The following is a 20820-nucleotide window of genomic DNA, read 5'->3' as shown; positions in this document are numbered from 1 at the left end:
GAACCTATGATGGCGAAAAAGGTGAAAAGACCTCTCTAGAACTTTGTTTGATTTGTCCAGTCTGGGCTACTGTAGAAACATGGCGGTGCAACATGGCAGGCTCTGGGGAAGAGGACCCACTCCCTAGATCTTTGTAATCAACATCAGTTCCATTAATGTATCGCTACAATCTTCTTCTTTTTGCAGTGCCCCATATTTCTTTTTTTATATAACCTTGTAATTGATGTATTAATAAGAAAAAAAGAAGGGGTGAACAATGAAATTGCAGTGATTACTATTATAGTATATAACTTTATAAATGGCCGATAAATTTAAAAAAAAAAAAAAAAAATCATTATGTGTAAACTTTGCATAATAGTCGATGTAATATCTTGAACACAAATACTGTATTTGTGAGTCTAATATCTACTCGCCCTTTTGCATTTCCATCTCCTCCTCACAAGAAACAAAACACGGAAAAAAAGAGCACAGTGGCAGCCCAGTGAAAGTGTGTTTGTGTGTGTGCTCGGTGAAGGGGAAAAACGGCTTTGACACAGAGATTAAGCTCGGTATTGTTACAAGACATTGTCTCACAGGAACAAGGGATGAGCGAGAGAGATAGGGGGAAAGAGAGAGAGATGAGATGAATGGAGTGAGGTAGTATGGAAAAAGGAATGCAGAGAGAGAGAGAGAGAGAGAGAAGCAGAGGACGACAGAGGGAAAGAGATATTTTTTCAGGAGCGGTCAGAGGGGGTGACATAATGGAGCATAATTGGGGGGGTTGGTGTGTGTGTGTGTGTGTGTCTGTGTGTGTGTGTGTGTGTGTGTTTGTGTGTGCGCGTCTCCCAGCAGAAGGAATGGTGGTTGGTTTTACAAAGCAGAGTAACAGGAGGTAAAAATGTGTGCGTGTGTGTGTGTGCTTTGACCAACAAAAGAGTTGCACAAATGGAACGTGATAACTCAGCGCAATTAACACACAGTCACACACATGCATGCACACACACACACATACAAGACGATGTTATCTGTCCATCCAAAAACAAAAACAGATCACGCCACAGATGTCCTATGACACGCAACCATCATGCACACAAGAATTCACTGTTCTATAAATAAAGGAAACTAAACATCTGCAAAAATATGTTTCTGTAAATATACTTGAAGAAGTTAAATCATCATTTTATTGCAATAATTGTAGACACTAATAAGCAATATGAATGTATTTTGAGAGCTGAATACTTATTTTATTGCTCTGGTTTATTGTGTGGCCCTTGATGCATGAATGTGCATTAGTGTCTCTTTCATTGACTTAACATTGAGATGACACCATGCACATAAAGGAAAAGTTTTAAGATGTATTAAATAGTAAAGGAGTCCAAATTTAATTTCTCTTGTTCAATGTACACAGTCTGTTGCTGTTGGGCAGCAGCAGAGGATGTTTAGCTGCAGTTTCATGGCTGACCACTGGGGGCAAAGTGCTGCAAGACTGACTTTGACATTGGCTATTTTGACTATATTGATGACTCTCCATGAATCACATCAGTCAATATTTGATGCATGTGTTTCTGAGTTCCGTATGTATCGCTATGATGCTATACTGGTTGTATGTAAATTTATGGAATATTGTGACAACAGTAGCTAAGGAAAGCAGCAGAAGAGCAAACTGTCTACATGGCAGACATAAAGTCTTCATATCTTATTAATGGAGCTATCAAGCTGTGATAATGTCTTTTTGGGTTACACTTAAGGAAAAGACATATTATACAACAATACAGCCAATATTGTGTGTAACTGCTGTGTGTGTTTTAGTATTTGTGTGCAAATGAAAGTGAATCTCTTTTTTATTTACATCACTCAAATACTGAAATTGCAAAATTCCTACTGCTGATGACATATCTACCAGACTAGAAGTAGACTTAACGCCCAACCATGCTTTCTGCTTTCATCCCACCACCTGCACTCCCACCCGTCCGACCGCTGTCCCGTCCAGCTCATCACAATCAGCACAAACCAAGAAAACAAGAGAGATGAGAGACAAAAGACAGACAGAGAATGGAGGTGGCGGTAGGGAGGGGTGGGGGGGGCAAAACGCTGAGCTCGAGGAATGCCATTTTCTGTTTACACCGAAAAGTCGGAAAGGGACAGTGTCAGAGAAAGTGTCAGGGCACCCCCCCAATCCTTCTCTTGATGTCAGCCCCCAGGCCATGTTAGAAGGGCAAAACATACACATCCTTTAAGAATCTGCCCACTTCAACCAGATTCGTCGTAGCTCGGCACATTTTATAGAGGACAGTGTGAATGTGCACAATCAACATAAATCTACAACAATGAAGGTTTCCTGTGGATCCTGGAAGAATAGCTGTTGTTGTAACTTTTTCAAATTGTGTTTTAGGGCATTTCTGCTTTTCTAGACAGTACACACTGCCGGGAATGTGTGTATGTGTGTGTGAGAGAGAAATTCATGAGGCAATTTCATACATTGTGTCCATTTTAAATGTCAGACTTTTTAGGTTTGCAGTTAATTGACCGCATTGCTAAGATGTTAAAAATCTGTCTTTGTGACTTTGTTCTCCTTTGTGTATTTAATGAAGTCAAGATTAAACAATTAATTGATTAATTGATTGGTTGATAAACAGAAAAACAGGCGAAAAATTTGCAAAAATGGCCAAATATTCCTCGACTTGCCACTTGTGAGGATTTGCTGCTTGTCTTATGTGATGATTATGTGAATAAGTTAAGGTGTGACTGTCAAAACTATTGAAAGACTTCAATTTCAGCTTCAGGAAAAAGCATTTTAATCAAATAATCAATCGATTTACTGAAGAAATAATCTCCAGAATGATTAATAATGAAAATAATTGTTAGTTGCAGCCCTCAGAGTTTAGAGCTCAAATTATTGAGAATATAACACCCATAAATAATTCCATGCTGCATACCTCTGCCTTTTAATTATGATTACACATTAGTGCATTTTGTGCATGGATAGTCTCCACCATTTATAACTTGCGACAGATTAAACTGCTTTGTCATCTAGAGGATTCAAACACTTTAAACGTGGTAATTACTCAGTATCAGTTCACGAGCCGTCGCTGTTTCACATCCTAACGTTGCCAAATTGGCTGTGTAACTCTAATTGATAAGACGGGTGAGAGGCGGGTTGGACACTAATTGATTCCTGCTGAGACAGCGGCATCGAGATGTCATTTCGGCCTCTCAAGGCAAATAGTCTTAAGGGCGCTTTGCTGATAAATGCGTCGCCGCTTCATGTGTGTGTTAGAGACGGAGAGAGTGTATGCAAAAAAAAAAACCCCGACTGGCAGGGAAGTTGTAAGTGAGAGTGTATGTCTGTGTGTGTGTGTGTGTGTGTGTGTGTGTGTGTGTGTGTGTGTGTGTGTGTGTGTGAGAGAGAGAGTCTGAGCCAGAGAGCATCTAATTAATCCTAACTCCTCCAGTCTTAACGAGGTCTTAATTACTCTCACTTACTCTCTCAAGACGAGACGGCAGCGACCTCAGCGTCTCTTGCTAACATATATGATTGTCTGGTCAGAAGGCAAGAGCTTTCACTATGCAATTAAGATCCCGTGCATATGTGTGTGTGTGTGTGTGTGTGTGTGTGTGTGTGTGTGTGTGTATGTGCGTGCTCGCTCATCTGTTCTTAAAACAGTTGTCAGCTCAACCCACTTCCCACACCGAGCGAGGCGGCCATTGTGCGTAAGAGGCTCATCTTTAAGAACCAGTTTCCCATAGACAAAGTCCATTCAAGTCCAATTAGGGGAAGCCATTCAGGGCCCTAATTCCCTTACAGTGAATCTGCCTGATCCTCCTAACACATGCTACTTATTGTTCCCCGGGAAGGAGGGAGGGAGGGAGGGTCGGGACGGGGTGGAGTGGTAGGAGTAAGAGAGATGGTGAGAGAGAGAAGAAGAGAAAGAGACATTGACCCGGATTTTGGAAATATGGTAATGATGAGGGCAATGAATGCAATGGGACAATGAAACAGGACACACACATACACAGGCAGACATCAACAGGGTGCTCTCTCTCTTTTTCTCTGTCTCACACACACACACACACACACACACACACACACACACGCACACGCACACACATGCATTACTAAAGCCTTGAAAAGAACAGCCTCGCTCATCACAAATAGGATTATCCATGATTCATTTTTTTTATTTTTTATTATGCAAAATAATATCTGCTGAGTTCCTCCCACAGATAAATATGCTGGATTAACGGGCATTACGACTCAATTAAAACTAAATGATCATTTGCATAAAATATGAATAACAAGGAACCATCACTTTGAGATCATTTATGTTATTTTACTTATTGTCAACAAATCCAATGAAAAATTATGCTACAAGTGAGCTTTAACTGTATAGCCAAAACCTGATAGAGTTGATTCCTCTGTGCTGTAGAGCTCTAATGTCCAAAAACTATTTTTAAAAAAACACACCCACTACACTGAGAGATGTGCTCCTTCATTTTAGTCAACCCACATACACTGTACTTCATAGGATAATGGCTCCCAAACTAGGGTATGGGTCCCGTACAAGGGTCGCAGAATGAATCCAATGGGTCGTCCAATGTGATTTTAAAGTAATAAATGACTGCAGATAACTTGTGAAATACTGTTTTGTTTTACCTCTTTATTACCAATTTTTCTTTATAAAACTGCTCGAAGTTACCATGCCTTCATATTAAAAGATCACATGCACAAAAGTTGGGGACCACTGACTTAAAACCACAAATGTGGATTTATCCACTGCTGAAAATTGTTAAGTACAGATTCTTTGTTTACTCCTATTTTGGTAAATTTGCTAAAACTATACAGGTCCTTCTGTTTCAGAAAATTACTTTAATTAATACAGGATCTGTGTTTAAATATTTACACCTTCTATTGGAGAGCCATATACATGGTATGGAAGTTGGAATGAATTGAAAGATGGACTAATTAATGATTGGTTTTATGATTTTTTTCTTTGGGATTTGTGGATGATGTGGAAAATATAGAACCTTATTCTTTAAAGAGTTGTTTTCACTGTAAAGTTAACAAAAGTTTAAATGGGGGAAAAGAACAAGAAAAGCTTAAATCTGTTAATAAATTCCAGTAGAGAAATATTTTCAGACCAGTAAATCCCACTGTTTGTAGCTCTGATTGCAGTTACAGATTGAGGCTGTAATACTGTCCATCTGCTGGGAGAAGTGACAGGCCAGAGCACTGCAAACATTTCCTAATCTAAATCCATGTTTGTTGAGATGGAGAGATTTTTGAATATCAGTTTGGAGATAAACTAGATTAATTTTTAAAAGCTAATATCAATCTCCTAAAGATAAACTCATAATCTGAGCCATGCATTAACTCATTAGTCCAAATTTATTCATTTTCCAAATTAAACCCCAAAGCCACAGTTTATTTGGCCACATAAATATTTAGCGTATTTACTCAGATAATTGAAAGTATGAAAGCTGATTATGGCAAATTATCAATGTCAGCACATAACAGTTTTAAGTGTTTCCATCAGTTTTTCTCCCCCTCTCTAACTGAAGGTAAATAATTGCTGATGTACGGTCATGTTAAATCTCATAATAGCTCACACAGCATGACACTATTAATATTAACTTTGTGTATTTAGAGTTTCTGTCAAAGTATATCCACAGATATCAGGAAAAACTGAAGCTTGCCAATTTAAACGGACTGTTTAATATATTCACTGTTTGTAATATGTCTCGTCAAAGGTGTATACATTATATCTATATATTTTAATTAGCCTGGAAGTTATGTGTAGGTCAAACTGGACATTTAAACAAACATCTCAAATGTATTTTAGTTTCTAAACCACAGTTGACTTTGTGAGGAGCGTCAGTGTCAGTTTTTTAATTTGAAAGATCCAGTCATAGCTAAAATATGAAATTAATGCTGTGGACTTTAGAGAGGTTGAAAAAAGTTTGTTTGTGAGACCTTTTGATATTAATTTGTTGTCAACATCCAACATTTTCTGCTTTAATCGTCTCACTAACACTAAACACTTAATGGACTCCCAGTTAATGACAAATCAGAATCGCTCACACATACAGGGAGCAGGTAGGCTTAGCAACCTTGTGTTTGCCTAGCAACCTGGTGTCCCAGCGACCCTTGTTGCCATGGCAGCCAATGAGGATGTGGCACTGCCACAAGGAAGTGGTCACCACAGATATGAGCCAAAGGGCAGCTGGTGTGTGTGTGCGTGTGTGTGTGTGTGTGGTTGCTTATTTGAATACAGCGTCCTGGATCCATCGAGGAGCCGTATGCTCCTTTGCAAAACACGTAGCAGCCTGTAAACACAAAACAATCAGCGCCTTTGTTTTAAAGCTGTTGTTCTGTTGTCATCCCTTTCATTTGTTTGTCCTCCCCTCCCCGCGTTCCCTCTGTCATTTTCTCAGAACCCCCCCCCCCCCCACACACACACACACACTATTTCCATCGTCTTTTTTTTTTGCCTTATTCACTTCCCTCATATTTCTTGTTAATTGTTCTTAATCATTATATGTCTGCCCTGTCTGTTTCTTTTTTCCTCTCTACATATCTTCCACCTGTCAAATAAATGCTGATAGTGTGATTATATGTATTTTGTCTGTCTTTTAAAGTGAAAGTGTAACTTCTCATTTTAAGTTGGTGAGAGTGAGAGTGAAAGCGTTAGGTGTGTGTGTGTGTGTGTGTGTGTGTGTGTGTGTGTGTGTGTGTGTGTGTGTGTGTTTGGGGGGCAGGGAGATGGAGGTTGAGGTCAGAGGCGGGGTGTGTGTGTGTGTTTGGAGGGGGGGGGGGGGGGGGGGGGGGGTGTTACAGTATGTGTGTGAGAGAGAAAGTGGGCATTAACACACCCCTCCTCTCTCCAGCCCAGGCCGATTAAGGCCAGAAACTCTAATTATGCTACAAAGATGTGACAGACTGGAGCACCCATCTGCGCTTTAGGGTCCCTAACAAGCACACACACACATACACACACGCACACACAAATACATACAGTGTAACAGAATAACATACAAAAAAACCCAAAGAATTGAATATAAACAAGCAAGCAAATGCACTCAAGTCAAATAAGGATGAGTGAAACCGTGAAAGCTGGGCGGCAAAGAAAAGCAGAAATGATTTAAAAACACTAACCAAGTGTAACCAAATCTCAACAGAACAAAACCAAATCCTTCAGACAAAGGCACATACCTGTTTACAACAGCTCATCTGCCCCATCTGTCAATGATTTTTGAGATCTGATTTTAAAGATTGCATTGAATTCCCATCGCTTTATATCCATGCCCGGCCTGACAGCAGCTGCACTGCTCCTCCTCGTGTCCTTTCAAGCCTAAGTCGCGTTTTCCTACGTTTTCTCACAACTCTTTTCATTACATTTTCTCGATATATAGCAGAACCACAATCACAGTGCAAGCCTGACCTTCTCTATGTCCAGTTTCCAGTATCCAACAGCAAAATTGAGTAAAACCTTATAAAATGCGCCCAGATCTTTTTTTTATACCTGCCCTGTAATGACCAAATAACAACCACTTTAATATTAGTTTATTTTCAAGTAAAAAAGAAACAATTTGAGAAGATAAAGGATATGTTTTTCCCTTTCTTGTTACTTTTTTGTACTTCTGAATATAATATATTTATGAATGTACTGCTTTTCAGCTCATTGTGTGAGTGAATGAGTGAGTGTGTATGTGTGTGTAAGTGCATGCATGGAGGCTTATCAAGTAATTGTTTTAAACTCTTGCAGGAAACCACTTTATCTACTCCAAACTCCACAGAAGAAATAAATTGAATTCAGTGTGAAAACAAAAAGACCAGTGAAGTGGATTAAAAAGGACAGAGACAAGACAGGGCATAAAAAAAATTAGAATTAAACGAGCAGTGAAAAAGGTTCATAAAAGAGAATAAATGAGAGAGAAGCAGTCAGGGAGAAGAAGAAAAAAAAAGACGGGGCAAGGTCTTACCTTGACGTCGGAAAAGAACATTTTGAGCATGTTGGATGAAGGGTAGCGGGTGTAGAAGAACATCAGCTTGGCTTTCTTCAGGTGGTTGGGAGATAAACCCTCCTGAATCTGGATGATGATACGTTAAGGAGCCAACAACTTTGTATAGAAACACACACACTTATCTATTTAATACACAATCTTTATCTGCCTCATTTATACAATCTTGTCAGGATAATGCAAGTGAAACCAAGTAGGAATGCATTAAGGTCAGTATGACACAGGTGCTTTCCTCTGTGTGAATTTAGCAGTTTGAGTGACAAATGAGAAGACAATGAGATAGAAACTGAGGCTTTTAGTATTGATAATTGTTTTGTACTGTATCCCCATGTCAGACACTGCCTTAGTAATTACTCAGCAAACCAACATTGTACCCAGTGACCTGTCCGTGTAGCACCCTTCAACCCTGCAACTTTTAAGATAAGCAGGTAAATCAAACTGATTGACACACTATAGGAACTATGCTCCCTTCCCGTGATTATTCTTTAATTTTTCAAGATGTGACTAACAGTGCAAGAGGTCAGCGTGACAGTCACAGATCTACCGTTTAATACAAGACACAATGAGAAAAAACTCAGTTTTGTGGTGAAAGTGCCATTTTATAGCAAAGCAAAAGCAAACACGAGCACCTGCTGGCTTTGGATCAAATCCCACAGTCACTCCTGCATCTCTACTCTGCAGCCCCGGTGTCTATCCCACTGTCTCAACAAGGAAAATAATAATTGTGGAGGCCCTGGCTGCAGGGGCGGCGCGTGTGTGTGTGTGTTTGAGGGTCTGTGTGTGTGTGTGTGTGTGTGTGTGTGTGTGTGTGTGTGTGTGTGTGTGTGTGTGTGTGTGTGTGTGTGTGTGTGTGTGTGTGTGACAACAGCTGTGCCCCACCATGCTGCCATTTCCCCACCACATTAGCAGCCCTATAATCTATCAGAGAAGATGAGGCAATCAATGGAACCCCCTGCAAGGTCAATTAGCACACAGACAAACACACACGCTTTACACACACACACACTTACACACACACGTACAGAAACCCCAGGGGCCCTATATGGCTGGAAAGAGGAACAGTGAGCGAGGGAGGGAAAAGCATCAGCAATCGAGGGGGAAAAGGAGAGAGAGGAAAGGAAGTGGATGAAATGCGAAAAGAAAGACAGGAAGCAGAGATTGTGATTTTTAGATGGGCATTTTTTTTCACCATAATTGTTAATTTTTTGATCTAATTAGACGTATTTGAAGTTTAAACATATGAGCTTAATTCAGATTTCTGTTATCAGACAGGTTTAAACTAGTTTTTCGCTGTTCTAAAACATAAATATACTGAAAAAAAACGACTATAAAATATATGAAAAACAAAATGAAGCACCAACACTGTTCACCTTGTGTCAATAACTGCCACTGCTGCAGAGGTGAGACTCACTGTGATCTGTCACTCATTTAGCAGCAGATACGTCAGGTCACCGGACAATAACACCATCGCCTCGTTAACATTCATACCAACCTGTCACTACCTGTGTGTGTTTTGGTCACATAATACATATAGTTGTGGATACCCAAGAAAAAAAGCAAGCACATGACAGACAAAACCACGCAAACATGACTCAGAGTAAACAGTGTGAAGCAAATCATAATGAATATAAAGCAAATGACGTGCGCGTGAAGCTAATAGCTAATGTGAGTCATTGAATAAACAAAGCAACTAGTGATGTTCTTTTTCTTCCACTCCTCTTCCTCTCTGACCCTCCTCCCCTCACCTCCCCTACCGATTTTGTGTGTGTGTGTGTGTGTGTGTGTTCATCCTAATCTGTGAATGTGCCCATGATCGTATGTGTGTGTGTGTGTTTTGTGCAGGGCTCACTGTATCAGCTGTAACTTGACCTTGCTGCCAGGTGTGTGTGTTTATGTGTGTGAATGGAGGAGGAGGGGGGGGGGGGGAGGGGAGGGGGGAGAAGGATGTGGTGGAGGAGGAGGGGGGGGGATAAATTCATAAATGAATGGAGGACATCTGCTCAGCTTTGTACAAAGGATTAAAGATACACAGACCTGAGTGTGTGTGTGTGTGTGTGTGTGTGTGTGTGTGTGTGTGTGTGTGTGTGTGTGTGTGTGTGTGTGTTTTTCAGGTGAACTATGATCAATGCAAAACACCTTAACCTAACCGCCAGACTTCAAGCCCTGAAGCCCCCGCGACAATGCCATCACCATTTCATCCCCACCATGCAAATGCTTCAACTGAAAAAACACAATGACTCACTTCTTTAACTAAATACAGAAAGAGATAAAATAAGGAATATGAACAGAAGAGAGAGAGCGAGCAAAGAGAAATGGCATAACTTTACTTTCACACTGAGGGAGGACAAGAAGCAGGATAAAAACTGGACACTCAATATACTATTGACTATACAACAACTTAATAGTTAGTATTAACTTTGTGTACCTCCTCTGTCTGAACTCAGCCTTTGTATTTAAGCATATTTACACTGGGAATAAAAATATTTCTTAATTATACATCATGAATCAGATATGTTCAATAATCTAAGACAACAATCAAAGGCACATGTCATATGTTAGGGCTGCTTCTAATTATTATTGTCTTAACGTCTTCCGGATTAATGATTTAGTAGTGTATAACTTGTTTGAGTTATAATTAAAATGTCCTTTATAATATCAAGATGATAGCGTCTTATTTCTATGAGAATCCAACAGAGAAGCCTTATGTTTCTGTAGCTGGATTACATAATTGTCTGGCTCTTTTAAGTTAATCAATCACCTTTATCAAAACTGCTAATTTTGTCTCCATCCACTAATCAATTAGTCAACTCATCATTTGAGTTTAGTGCTATTGTAATGTGTTCAGAAGTTACCATTTAATAATATGAATGTCTGAACTAGTCACATTTCCTATAGTGCAATGAAGTGAATTAAAGTGGTTGCTGGTATTAAACTCAAGTTTAAACATTTCCATTTTTGCAATTTTTTTGTACAAAATGTAAAAAAATAGAGAAGGTAGAAGGGTGGGCAGGATCTTTTGAAATACTAATGTCCAATTTCAAAGATTTTTTTTTCTTCCTAATGAATGGAAAAGCATTTTGGAATTAAATGGATCAGCAGGATCAAGAGATGTGTCAAATATTTCATTTTTTAATTAAAGCAACATCTAAATTGGCTTTGAAGACGACACTGTGATCAAATCCTCATTGCAGCTGCAAGGAGTTGCTATTTGTCATGTTCAAAGTCTTATTTTTCTTTTTTCACTTTGTTCTTCAAACGTGCATGCGTGTTAGCGCGCGCATGTGAGTCAAACCGTGTGCATGAGTAGCGGCCGAGAGAAGCCCTCTCCATATGAAAGGTTAGGAACGAAAAGATAAACAGCTACCTGCAAACACCTGTCCACATGCACACGCCATGAAAGGGAGTGTGTGTGTGTTTGCGTGGGCACATATGTGTATATATATGTGTGTGTGTGTGTGTGTGTGTGTGTGTGTGTGTGTGTGTGTGTGTGTGTGTGTTTGTGTGTGTGTGTGTGCAAAAAGTGGCAAAACACACACAGCTGCTGAGCAACTGAGAGCGAAGGCCAGCAAATGAAAGCGAGCAGGAAGGATCAGCAAGAGGGCGGGAGACAACCAGCTAAAAAATGTAAAGAGGAAACCTAAGTGTACATTTTAGATATTACACTTCTCCTTATGTACACACACACACACAGACACAGACACACACATTTAGAAAGCTTGCATCAATGAGGCCAAGCATTCACCCTTCCCTCTCCTGTGCTCTTTGAAATATGATTAGCTTTGAGCTCCTGTGTACAAGGTCTTATCCCACACACACACACACACACACACACAGACATAAACACACACACACACATGCACGCAGACACAGTGAAATATGATTTGCTTTGAGCGTTTATGTACAAAGTCTTTGTGATGAAAGAGAACCTAACAGCGTAAGAGTGTCTCAGACAGTGGGAACAGAGAGTGTGTGTGTGTGTGTGTGTGTGTGTGTGTGCGTTGAAGAGGGAGCTCACTAGCCTTTCTCAGCGCCTTTAAACACCACAACCTGCTGCACAGACTTAAAAGAGCTCGAGAGAGCAGCGTGCAACCTGTTTAATCTTCCCCCTCTTGCAAGACACGGCGCACCCCGTTTCATCTCCCCCCCACTCAGTAAGGAAACAAGAGGGTTAGACCGGGGAACCAATTAATGCAGATTAATTGTTATGAAAGACTTTGTGTGACTACGGCCGGCTGCTGCTGCCTCTAAGACATCTCAGTGTGTTCGACTGCTTTACAAATGTGCCTCTTGTAGTGCATTAAGGATTTGCTGCTTTATGCCAACTACTTTTATTACTCCATGCAGTTTAACCTTTATATGGAGGTAAGACTTAATACTGGAGCTGTGTCCCATTTCCATACTACATACTCATTTTATAGGGTGTTACCAAATTGCCAGTATTACTTCTGTTAAGATGTTTCTGAAGCTTTCTAACCATTGTCCATAATGAATGAAGTATATCTGCTTTGAGTGTGTCTAATCTTAACACCTGGACTCCTGTCCTCTTGAAGAAGTCAGCTTGTCATTATGAATGTTTAAAGCACTTGCAAATGCAGGAAAAAAGATATGCACTTGTTCACACACACACACACACACACACACACACACACACAATCACACACACACACACACACTCAGTCTCACACAGTCTTAAGGATACAGTGCTGCCTGAGTAGGGCGATATGTCAGCCATGTCTTGCAGATCCCCGCACTCAGACTTGATGAGGGACAGCGACAGACCCTCGGGCCCGTGTTGGCTTGGGGAGCTCTGCCTGTGGTGGTGGTGGTGGTGGTGATGGTGACCGAGATGGCCCCCTCCTAGGCTGGCCATTTTGGTTCTGAGGCTGACAGTTTCCCGGGTCATGTCCATGGAATCGGGGGAGGACCGATGGTGGTCCTTTGGCCCTGGAGGGTAGCCGGCACCACCCCCATGCGACCCCAATGGGCTGTGAAAGGGGTAACCCATGAGGGGAAGAGGGAATGGGTGGCGAAACGATGGGGGGCTGAACCCCAGTGTAGCAGTTAGGGGGGAGGGATGGAGGGACGGATGGTGAGGAGGAGGTGGAGGGGGCAGAGATGGGTTGGTGTGCTCTACACCGCCTCCCCCGCCGCTCTTGCGAACCACCAGGGGCAATGCCTCCGTTTGGTCATTAGGTGTTGGCACGCCGCTAAGCCTGCCGCTCAAACTACCAAATGAATCCATCGGGCTCGGGACGATGACATCGCCAAAGCAGTGCAGCCTCTGGTTGGAGGAATGGTAGTTTGGGGTCGGGCTGCCGTCGCCATTCAGGCTAAGGGCTAGGGCGCCACCGCCAAAGCGTGAGTCCGGGGTGAGGGAGGGGAGGGGGCCAAAGGGTGGAGGACAGGAAGAGGACGAGTTGGAAGAAGAAGAAGGGGCGGCTGGTGTGCTGCTGTGGCAGCCATGATGGTGACTGGCGGCCTGCTTGGGCGAAGAGAAGCCCTTGACGACGGTGTCGACAACCTGTGACACGGCACAGTTCAGCTCCTGCTTCAGTGTCTCTGCTAACTGCCGTCCTCCTCCTCCCCCTCCTCCTGCTGCTCCTCCTCTCCTCTTCATCACCCTTTCTCCGCTCCTCTCCTCCTCCTCTCTACCCTCCACGTCCTCCTCCATCTCTCCATCCATCAAGGCCTGCTCTCGGAGGAGGGCCCGGGCCCGGTCCAGGAACAGACCTGGATCTAGCTCTGATAGGTCATCGTGGCTGTGCCGCCCTCTGTCCCGGTGCCTCTCCTCCAGGCCGTCAGAGCGTATACTGTCCTCTGACAGGTTGCCGTCCTCTTCTCTTTCTCCTCCTCGGTCGGCTTCTCCGCTCTCACCGTTCTCCTCCTCTTCTTCTGTCTCTGAGTCGTAGATCTGGTAGAACTTCTCCTGGAGTTGGCGAAGCTGTTTCTGAAAACAGAGGGTAGAGAATGTTAAAGAATACGTCTTGTGACCTTGAAGGTCACCTGTTACCATAAATACTTCATACTCTTTTAGATATCATGGGAAAATATAAAGGAGAAATGGAAATAGTACAATACACCTTATATTATATGTCTCTTTCTCAGTGGAAGGTTATACAGAAGGCTTGTTGTGCTGTACATGTGGTTTTGCATGTATATCTACACCAACTACCAGGCTAAATGATTTGCTCCTCATGTGTACTTCTTCCTTCAATCTGTGCCCTTTTTTTGAACCCTTATATCCAGAGACCTTCATGTTTTTCTCATGCATTTTCATCAATAAAAGAGAAGGGTTTGTGATGCATTTCAGCTACAGATGTCTGCACTTGGCGGCAGTTTATTCCACTTTTTAATGTTTTCTGCTACCAACCTGCATGTCTTCCAGTTGCAGTTTCAGCTGCCGTCTCTCCTCCTGTCTCTGCTCCTGCCTGGAACACACCAGCTGGGTGAAACTGTGTTGCTGCTGTGGCAGGCGCTGCTTTCTCTTATTCTCACGGTAAACCTCACCAGCGCTGACCACGCCGCCCCGCGAACCTGGGGAGCTCAGGAGGGAGGATGGGCAGTCGCTCCGGCTGTGGTTGTGGTTGCTGCTGTTGTGGCTGTTGCCGTCCCCTCGGTGGTCACTGCCGCTGCTTTCGTTCTCACGGCTGCTTTCTTGGTTGTGGTCGCCGGTGTTGGGTCGGACCAGAGGTGAGTGGCTCATGCCACGGATGATGTTTTCCACACGGGCGCGCTTTGCACGGAGGTGCTCATCTGACAACCTGTCCAAGTCGAAGGTGGAGAGGGAGAGGGGCTGAGTAGCAGCGTGGGAGTTGAGATTCGAAGGGGGTGGTGGCCGCCCAAAGGAGGAGGATGATGATGTAGGGGGAAGAGGAGGCCCAGGGGAGAGGCAGTCAGACGGACTGTCCCGGTCACGGGAGGAGCTGCTGCAGGCGTCCTCAGCCTGGATCTCTGAGCCTCCACTAGATAGAGCACCACTGCCCTGTAACAGAAAACGGGAAAACTAAATTAACAAACAACTTCAAATGAATGGTGACTGGTGACTAATTAGAGGTTTGATTAGTTGATTGAAGGGGTGAAATATGGATGCAGGTTTATACAGTAATGGATAAAAAGATTTAAAATTGGCGTAAATGGTGACTAAAGCCATTCTTTCATCATCAAAACTGGAATTTGTTGATTGATCAGTCTACTTAATATTTCACCACTACTGGATGTGTGTATTTATATGAATACCTGGAAGCCTGAGTCACTCCCTCCATTTTTCCCCATGTTATTCTTCAGTAGCTGAGAGATAATGGTTGCGCCAGGAAAAGGCATTATGGCGTCTTCATACGAGTTGGCTCTCTTCAGCAATTTCCTCAGAACATTGGACTTCTCTCCATCTCCATTGGAACCCCCGTGGCCGTGACTGACCAACGAGCAGTCTCCATCCTGATCGGGGCCGTGTGATTGGTTCATGCTGTTGAGCAGTGTCTCCCTGGCGCGGGTGAATAGCGCGCTACCCACAGTCCTTTTCACCCCAATGTCGACACGTCGGCGCTTGGTCTGTCTTGTTAGGAGGGCGGTGCTGTCATGATCAGGCATCACGCAGGGCAGCTAAACGGACATGACCAGGGGTCCTCACAGACACACGCAGGAGAGGAGCACTGTAGTGACCTGGTCAACGAAAAAAAAAACAATTTCCTGTGATTTCAACCTTATAATGCCATTTTCATTCCACAAATAAGACCTTTAAATTAAGTTAGTGTCATTTTAGGTCATAAAGAAGTCTGAAACTTGAAATTAGTAGCCACAATTAAAATGACAATTCATTTTGAACAGCTAGTGTGCATATAAATGTCACAGAAAACATTTTAAATAATGAGAAGTAGAAGCTCTAAATCAGTTGAGCTGGTCTTTACTATTTTGCAGCTTTTACTAACTGTTTCAGATATCAATACTCAGTTGAAAGCCATTAGGATACTACAGATAATACCTCTCTTTCTTTATGTATGGAAATATCATCTTTTGGAATATAAATCTCATGTAGAAAACTTTCTTTAGTTGATGTTTTCAGCTATCAGACTAGAGAGCATAACAAACAGTGTGTGTCTACCATATAATATCATCTTAAGTACTTGCGAAACAAATCACAAACCAACTCCAAACCAACATGCCTTTCAAATATGTAAGCACTCACTTTTATCAATGACATATTGAGCAAAACATACAAACAACAAAATTGACTCATTGTGTATTCCTGGACCAAAAGCCAAGGGAACAACGGTGAGAAAACACATTTTTAAAATAGTTCAAGGAGATATTCCCACAGAGAAGTAACACCTGTCTGTAATAACCAAAATAATTTCCCATTTCCTCCTCATTCCCCTGAGGGGTAACCTTGATTTCTGTGTCTTATGAGAAGCTGTGAAGAATCGACAGGCTCTTTTTTTTCTTTAATTGTCAGAGGAATTCAATCATCTCTTAAGAAAGCAGACAGGATTTGTTGTTAAAGAGCTATCCGAAGATATTACCTATAACTAGATTAGATTGCTTTAGATTGTAGATTGATGATAATGCAGAAAAAAAAAATCTCTGGAAAGTGCAAGATATCCAAACTGAAACTATTAAAACATGATTTTACAGGAAACAAAATGCTCACGCCAACACTGAATTTACCGCAAAGGTGATTTAAACTATTCCAGTATTACTTCCCTTATTCATTTAATGTGTCAAATCAAATTAACAAAATACATCCAAAAAATGACACAAAAAAAGAAAAAAAAACACAAATTTCCAGACGGGTAAATGGTGGAAGACAGTATCTGCTTGCTCTTGTCAAACATGCATACAGGCAGCATTTTTCCACGTTATGTGTTTGCATCTGTTTTGCAAGTGACTTCAGGCTAAAGTCTAGGGAAATATTTCACAAATTAAAGCAGCTTCCTACAACAGTTTTGTAAAGCTCTCTTTCATTCCAGTGTTAAAACGCGTTAAAAACACAAACTGTTAAGCGACCTGAAGAAGGAAAGCCAGATTTTTAAAGACAGACAGAAAATATGAACATGCTCAAACACACGTACGGACTGATTCAAGGACACAAATGAGATACTTTTGCAATTGCCAACAACAGCCGACAAAGCAGACGCTGTTCTATTCCTGCAGGGCCATTACTAAATGAAATACTTTCCAGGCAGGGGAGAGTTTCAGCGTTGTAGACGAGAGGTGGTCAAACACACACACACACACACACACACACACATACACACACACACACACACACACTGAGCACCCAGCAGTGACCCAGATACAGTCATGTAGTACATACATGAATACACACATTGCTCCATGTTTGCATTGTTGGTTCCTCAATGTTACTCTGGGCAGAGGTATGGCACGCACACACACACACACACACACACACACACACACACAGATTAGGAGAGTCCAAAGAGCTTGAAACTTATTTTCGAATGTGTGTCTGAGGTCAAATTGAGTGTGCATCAATGTAAAAACAAACCTTTCCTCTCTAAATAAGTAAAATACAAAGTAACATCATCTTTTCTATGAATATTTACTATTGCATATTTTTTTTAAACTAAAGTTAGTCTCAGAAACATCCGTTTAATACAAGCACGATACATAATAAATGTTAAAACGTTTCGCATTGATGTTCCTCAAGGAGCCTCTGAGAAAGGTGAGCAGTGAAAGGAGATGTGAGTGTGTGTGTGTGGTTTCTGTAACAAAAAACAGAAACTTGTTTTTAACCTGAATTTGAAAAGCAGGAAGAAGTGAAATGGGAAGTAAGCATATGAATAACCGTAAATGACATATTTTCATTTAAAATGAACTTAAGTGAAGTGATGCAGAGTGACAGCTAAATCTCACCTTAACCAGTATGTCCAGATTTGTTAGCCTCATTTAAATACTTTTTGTGTTAAAATCCAACTATTAAAAAAAAAAGAGGCAAACAATTTGGAAAATATAACTTCTTGTAAATGATCACAATTTGTTCAACTTTTACATTGCCGCGCAATGCTGAAAGGAATCAAATATAATTCTTATTGAAATAAGGTGTGAAGTGGGTTCCCCTAATTACTCCTCGCTGTGGCTGACTGTGGCTGACTGTGTGCGCTCTGAGCGGAGAGGACCGCTGTCCAGAGACCGACAGAAAACACAAGCTGTTACTTTTACGCACGGCTTTAGCAGACGGCAAATAGAGACACGTTAGTCATGGTCCAAACAACAATTAGTCCATGATAATGACACGACAGCATGAGGAGTCTATTGGCAAACTCTTCAAACACTTTGACACACTCATATTAAAAAAAGCGTGTCAAGTTTGAAAGTAGACGAGAACGTGGCCAGTGGAAAAAATATGTTTACAAAGGACTTTACACTTGTTTTAGGGAGATTAAAATGTTAGTAGCTGCTGTGGAAACTACGCTGACTACTGACAATCACTTAACAACTGATCAATGATATACAATTCTTAAATCGCATGTATTTGATTTTGGAATTCTCAGTTTACTTCCAAAAGTTTAGGGAAAAAATACAACACATGTGATTTTAAAAGACCATTACTATACTTATTAATCATTAGGTGAGATGAAGAGAAAACTATGAAACCCAGAAGGGACGGCAGGTGCGTAAATCCAACTCTGCTTTAGCCACAAAGCAGCGATCTAAGTAAAGCACGGCAGCTGGGCGAAACAAAAGCCTCATCTTTATTTTAAAAACAATCTTCAGTCAGTGAGTTTAGTTCACAGCTGGTAAAAGTCACAAGAAGCCTGAAACTGACGCGCATAAACTCAATAAGAGCAGTTTTGAAATATATACTCCAGAAATTCAACTAAACCATCTGGGTGCGTGAGGTAAGACGGGGGGATGTAGCCTATCGCCTCCGTCAACTAACAGTGGAAGTTAAGTTAGAGCAAATACAGCCTTCACAAGATACAGTCAGACAAATCACACATACATAGGCTACATACATACACACGCACGCACTCATAAACACATGCAAGATTAAAGCCCACGAGTGTTAATAACAGTGATCGTAAATCAGGAGCATTTTGTACTTACTTGTCTCTCGAGCGTTTCTCCAAGTCGGTCCGTCGAAGAAGAAAGGGTTGAACACAAGAGACAGATCCGCACTCGCCGTTGAGATCAATGCCGTAAGTTACTACTGCAAAGTGGAGACGTATACAGACCGTGCGTGGGCGCGGGCGTGAGTGTGTGTGTGTATGTGTGTGTGCGGGAGAGAAAGGGAAGCAGAGAGAGATAGGGCGAGAGAGAAAGAGAGAGGGGGAAAGTGTGTATGTGTGTGTGGTAGAGATGTAGAGAGAGAGTGAGAGATAAAGAGAGAGTGAGAGAGAGAGAGAGATTGCTCTTGTGCGCCGCTCTCCTCCCGGGATGGTAAGTGTTTAGCATCGAGCGCACCCGGTCCGCCCGGCACGCGAATCCAGCTTTCTCCCTCTGACCGACGGCAAGACTCTCAATAAGAAACAAGAAGAGACGCACATGAAGGATAAGTGAAGACGCTGCGTCACTGGCCCCGGAGTGAGGTAACGGCTCCACCTGACCAATAAGGAAGAGGAACCGGGGACGTTGGATTTTATTTATAAGGAGCCCTCAGAAAGCAGCGCGCTGCAGAGCGGAGAGGGAGAGGGAGGAGAGAGGAGCTGAGGATGATGCGGAGGGTAAACTGACAGTCAGGTTCACCGACCTTTTTCATTTGCGGAGCAGCTGCAGAAATCTTTGTAGAATAAGTTCATGACGCAACTTAAATAGATTATTAGGGTACCAGCTGATGCTTTTCTGAAAAATATTTAAGCGATTTATTTCTACTTTGATTTCTGTTTTTTAATTGATGACAAAAGGTTTGTGATACAAATACATCATTATTTCAACGTGATAAATTCATACCACAGACCAAATCAATAAATTCAATGTGAGTACTACTTAATTCCCAACATGTATCATTCAATTAACATAACTTTTAATTTATTAAGTTCACTATCAGATTGGTTTAATTGTTTTTACGCTGTTTACGTTTATGTGCAAGTGCGCTTCATGCACTCAGCGCTATGGTCCGTCAAGGTTTTAATAAACATAAGTTTTAATTGTATCTCTTTCTTTTCATTCCTCTTCACTGAAGTCATAAAGTTTGATTAAAGATGCTTTTATGCAGTTGTGATGGATTGTGCGTAATTTGGAACCAACCGTGCGCCCCTGTCCCTGTTTTACGCTCAGCTCCTGTCCATCAAAGACAGTGACCTAAAACGCAAACGCATACTTTGTTAGACCTCTGAAGGGGGGAACTCCCCTCTTTTCCGGAGATCAGAGGGTCATGCAATCCTTGAAGCGGATAGGGAGTCAGCGTTTTGCTCAAGGACACTTCAGCAGGGCGGAGGCTCGCTTTGAGATGGAGGAGTTTCTGCGTCTCCACCTATCTAGCCCGCTCTCCTCTTCATAGATATACAGCTTTAAATGAAAATAATAACAATAATCTGCACTATTTATATTATTATAGTAAAGACAGTTTTAAAAGGCAGCAGCAGCAGCAGAGGCCTTTTAGAAAACAGACTGCTTTTGTCAGACTGTCAGACTCTTAAAACCCAGCAATGAATTATGCCCAGAAATTTTGATTTGCTGCGTAAAAACATATCATACTCACTCGTCGCAGTCTCTAACAAATTGCCAAAACTTTTAATTACATTTAATTCAAAATTGTAAAGCTTTAGGGTAGTGTGTTGGTCGCATTGCTGCTGAGTTAACACTACGTTCCTATAGTGATGACTGTGATTCACCGAGTGGGCAGGTCGAAAAAAGCCAGAATTG

General features: G+C 41.8%; 2 protein-coding genes across 2 annotated transcripts in view; one reads left to right on the top strand and one right to left on the bottom strand.

Annotated features, from left to right (window-relative positions):
• The window catches only part of prox1a (prospero homeobox 1a), a 36523-nt gene extending 17261 nt beyond the window's left edge, over window positions 1-19262 (bottom strand). The window contains exons 1-5 of the mRNA XM_053314727.1: window positions 19063-19262; window positions 15235-15657; window positions 14369-14980; window positions 12698-13945; window positions 7960-8067 (exon numbers count right to left, since the gene is read on the bottom strand). Of these exons, the coding sequence (XP_053170702.1) occupies window positions 7960-8067; window positions 12698-13945; window positions 14369-14980; window positions 15235-15585 (2319 nt within the window). The 5' untranslated portion in view covers window positions 15586-15657; window positions 19063-19262. The remainder of the gene's footprint in view (window positions 1-7959; window positions 8068-12697; window positions 13946-14368; window positions 14981-15234; window positions 15658-19062) is intronic.
• A 101-nt stretch (window positions 19263-19363) lies between these two features.
• The window catches only part of ccdc28a (coiled-coil domain containing 28A), a 114925-nt gene continuing 113468 nt past the window's right edge, over window positions 19364-20820 (top strand). Inside the window, exon 1 of the mRNA XM_053314729.1 lies at window positions 19364-19544. The gene's annotated coding sequence lies outside the window, so the exon portion shown is untranslated. The remainder of the gene's footprint in view (window positions 19545-20820) is intronic.

This window comes from Scomber japonicus, chromosome 24 (genome assembly GCF_027409825.1).
Source record: "Scomber japonicus isolate fScoJap1 chromosome 24, fScoJap1.pri, whole genome shotgun sequence".
NCBI classification, from domain to species: domain Eukaryota; kingdom Metazoa; phylum Chordata; class Actinopteri; order Scombriformes; family Scombridae; genus Scomber; species Scomber japonicus.
The sequence above is the reverse complement of the archived record's forward strand: the minus strand, read 5'-3'. Positions and strand labels throughout refer to the sequence as shown.